Below are 3,831 nucleotides of genomic sequence, written 5' to 3'. Positions count from 1 at the left end.
TGAAATGCAGAGGGGCAAGATGCTAAACCCTGCGGTGACGCGGGATCACGGGAACACAGAACTGGGAAGCGATAAAACTCTGATATTGGAATATGCTGAGCTTATAAAGACAGAAGCTGGGTAAATCGGGGTGGGGGGGCAGATTCTAGAGCTTAGTGGGGGGGGGACCGTACTGGGGCAGAAGTGTCTTGATAATGGAAGCAGGTGGGGACTGAATCTGGGAGGCAGCAGGTGAAGCCACAGGGGACAGTCACGGACCTGCAGTGAGGGGAACAGAACGTTCCCAGAACATTCCTGGGAACCCGATATGGAGAAAGATGCCATAGAGAGGCAGGCAGGGCTATTTAGTGGAGGGAGAAGCTGCACCTGGGAACGCTGGTCATAGGACACACCTGTTTGGGAGGAATGGCAGGGATGCTCTAAGGATTATGGGGTGAAACCGAGCAGACTGGGAAGCTTGGAGGGCCCACTGCCTGGTTCTACATTAAGTGAGAACTCAGTATACATGGGACTGAAAAAGGGATTTATTTCATCAGAGGTAAGACAGACATTTCCAGATAACATAGCAGAGCGCTGAGTTGATGACATTTAACATTCATGAGTAAAAAAAGAGATGGCAGGTGGGTGAGTAACCCGCAAGGTATAGGTGGGTTTCAGTGTTAGGGCTCTGGGTCTGAGATGACAACCCCGATGGAATTCTTGCTAATGACAAATACCCCACGCCCTGGTCTTGGGTCCCATTGCTGCGGCAGCGCTCAGAGCCCGCACGAAGCCGCCAGAGACGCAGAGAGAGCCCTCCCGCGCACCCCAGCCCAGCCGGGGCCCCCGAATCTCATCCTGCGCAGCGCGCGAGCGAGGGGCCCGCGTCCCGGGAGGTCTGCAGCCGCGCGTCCCACGCCGTCCAGGACGCGACGACAGCGTGGCCTCCTGCCAGGACAGCCCCTCCGGCTGTGGGTCTCGGCCCGGTAGCGGCCGCAAAGCCTAAGGCAGGAACAACGCACAGTCCGGGTCAGCTCAAGCCCCTGGGGACGCGGTGGCGCGCCACCCCGACGATCGCCACTCACCGTGTCCCGCGCTCCGGCGGCGCCCGCGGGGCGCTCAGGTCCGCCAGCTCCGGGGGGCGTGGCTGGTGCTCCGGGGGGGCGATGCAGCATCACAGCGCTCCGGCCCGGCTGGCCCAGGGCGCCGACCCTCCGTCCCCGCGGGGCCCTCTCCGGAAGCTCGTCCCTTAAGGAACCCAAGGTTGGGCTCGCCGCGCGTGCTCCCACCTGATGAGGTGTAGGGTCCGGGGACACGATCTTAATCGTGAGCCGCACCCCGCTCCTCTAAACGCCGGGGGATGACCGCCCCCTCCCCTAATCTCAGGGGCAAGCAGACCCTTATTTCTTTTCTGGCAGCAGCTCCGGACATGTCTCCAGATGAGCAGGGACACAAAGGTAGTGACAAGCACAGGACAAAAGAGCAAGCATCAGAAGCTAGATGAAGGGGGTGCAGCGCGTCTCCCGCACACGCCACGCCGAGCCCCTGGTTTCCCTTCCCGCCCCCCGGGGCCCCGCGGCCCCGACCCCGGCCGCTCAGGCCAGCTGCAGGTGGATGTAGGTGAAGATGCAGGAGGTGATGGAGAAGGCGATGGCCGCGTAGATAAAGATGGAGAGGTGTGGGAAATGGTCGAGGTAGCAGCCCTCGTCCCGGGGGGGCTCCTCCTCCTCGGGCTGGGGGCGCACCGCGGCCTTGGGGGGCTGCCCGGCGCGGGCCCCCTGCGCCCTCCCGCCCGCGCGCCGACCGGCCCTCCTGCCAGCCGCCGCCGCCGCCCTGGGTGCGCGGGCCGCGGGGGGCTCTTCCGGGGGGGGCTCGTCGAACAGGCCCCCGTAGTCGTCGGCGGGATCCGAGCGGGTGGGCGCGGGGGCCCAGGGCTGGCGCGGGAAGAGCGGGGCCGCCATGGGCGAGGAGCTCGCGGGGTCGCGGGCGGGAACGCGGTGGGCGGCGGCCGGGCTGCGCGGCGGCTCTGCCCGCGGAGGGGCGGGGACCGCTCGGCCGCGCGCCTCCCCCGGCTCCTCCCCGCGCCCCGCCCCCTCCCGGGACCCGCGCTCCGGCCCGCCGCCTGTTCCCATGGCAACCCGGCGCGGGGCGCAGGGCCTGGGGTGCGAGCTGCGGGCGGCGACCCCGGGCGCCAGGAGGGGGCTCGGCGCCGGCCAGGACCCCAGCTGCGCGCGGAGCTGCACCGGGGACGCTTTTGTCTTTTTAAAAGAAATATTTATTATGGGTCTTTCTGTTTTTGTTTTTTTTTTTCATCTACAATTTAATACATGAAAAAACAAATACATAATCTTTGCAGAAAACTTGACAGTGAGAAAGCCCCGTCGGCAAGAACAGGAACAGAACAAGTGCTCCCACCACTATCCAAAGGCCCAGAGATGGATGGTGCCTTTCCTTCCTTCTTCCTTTTACCCTCTCCTTACGGCTACATTGGTATCTGGGCTTTCCCCTCGTGCTCCTCGCCCCCAACCCAGGACCCCAGCCCCGTGGGCGGCTCACGTTTGAGTAGGAACAGGTACTTTTCCCCCGCCCCCCTACTCAGCACCCGCCCCCCGCACCCCCCAGGCCTTTCTCTGGCTTCCACTGGTACCGCCACAGACTTGGGGCACCGAGGTTGCAAGGCCGTTGGTGTTCCCCTGTGGAATGTGGGGAGAGCAGCCACTAGGACTTTTGGGGTCCCAGGGAATCTGGCAGGCCCCGCCAGTTGCAGCAGATCCAACTCAGGCTGTCATCAAGGAACTCATGGCCTCCTGTAAGGGAAAGGCCCTGGGGGAAACCAGGACGAGGGTACAGAAGCAATGTCACCAGGATGCTGTGTGTCTCCTTCCATCTCCCGGTGTTGCCAGGGATTTCTTGCAGGGCCAGAGCCTACATAGTGGCAGGTGCTCAGATATAGTATTTGTTGAATGAGTAATTCGAGGAGTGAATGGCGGTTGGCAGCCACAGACTCGCACCTCACAGCCTACCGCCCCCACCCAGCTCCCGGAGCTTCCAGTCCGCTAGCAGGTGGAGAAGGGGCAACCCTCCAACACTGCCGCTGGGAATGTAAAAAGGCGCGGTGGCTTTGGAAAAACAGTTCGGCAGTTTCATAAAAAGTTCAACACACACCTGCCATATCAGGAATTCCACTCCCAGGCATCTACCCACGAGAAACGAAGACGGGCTTTCATGTGAAAACAGGGACTCGTCCATGGATGTCCATAGCAGGGTTATTGGTAATAGTGCCAGACTGGAAACAATGCAAATGTTCTTCGAATGTTAAACGAATAATCAAAATGTGGCTTATTTGTGCAATGGGATAATATTTCACAATAAAAAGAAGTGAGCTGGATGTGGGTGAACCTCACAACGTTCCGTTAAGTGGAGAAAAGCCAGGTGCACAGGACCACAGACTGTATGATCCCACTTACAGGAAATATCCAGAAGAGACACATTTATTTACAGAGACAGAACGCAGACGGATGATTGCCGGGGCTGGAGAGGGAGGTGGGGAGGCGAGGAACTGCAGACAGGCTCAGGGCAACTTTTTAGAGGGATAGACATGTTCTCAACCCCAGTGGTGGTAATGGTTGAGCAGCTCTTTAATTTTTCTAAAATTCATCAATGTGTCCACTTAACATGGATGACTCTCATGACGTGTGAATTATACTTCAAAAGGCCATTGTTTTTTAAAAAGAAACCTGAGTTATCATTTCTCAGATACCAGATGGGCAAAACAAAACAAAACAAAAACCATGGATTTTCTTTGCAATTCTGTGGGTCGGTTGGGTTCTCCTGGTTTGAGTTGATTTGGCT

General features: G+C 59.4%; 1 protein-coding gene across 2 annotated transcripts; it reads right to left on the bottom strand.

Annotated features, from left to right (window-relative positions):
• Positions 1-504: 504 nt before the first annotated feature.
• LOC113907888 (formin-like protein 18) lies at positions 505-2,003 on the bottom strand. Of its 2 annotated transcripts, none has more exons than XM_027567607.2 (2): positions 1,065-2,003; positions 505-981 (listed from the first exon to the last, which is right to left on the bottom strand). In XM_027567607.2, the coding sequence occupies exon 1, from the start codon at positions 1,938-1,940 to the stop codon at positions 1,575-1,577; it is 366 nt and encodes a 121-aa protein (XP_027423408.1). In that variant the 5' UTR covers positions 1,941-2,003; the 3' UTR covers positions 505-981; positions 1,065-1,574. The 2 variants fall into 2 exon arrangements, with proteins under 2 accessions (XP_027423408.1, XP_035580589.1); XM_035724696.1 differs by having other exon boundaries at positions 1,065-1,578.
• Positions 2,004-3,831: the final 1,828 nt, after the last annotated feature.

This window comes from Zalophus californianus, chromosome 16, assembly GCF_009762305.2.
Source record: "Zalophus californianus isolate mZalCal1 chromosome 16, mZalCal1.pri.v2, whole genome shotgun sequence".
In the NCBI taxonomy this organism is placed as follows: domain Eukaryota; kingdom Metazoa; phylum Chordata; class Mammalia; order Carnivora; family Otariidae; genus Zalophus; species Zalophus californianus.
Note: the sequence above shows the minus strand (reverse complement) of the source record. Positions and strands in the feature narration are given on the sequence as shown.

Coding starts and splice junctions, on each gene's coding strand:
- LOC113907888 (XM_035724696.1), bottom strand. CDS start 1,154: ATGCTGCATCGCCCCCCCGGAGCACCAGCCACGCCCCCCGGAGCTGGC. Junction 982..1,064: donor CCGCCGGAGCGCGGGACACG/GTGAGTGGCGAT, acceptor TTCCTGCCTTAG/GCTTTGCGGCCGCTACCGGG.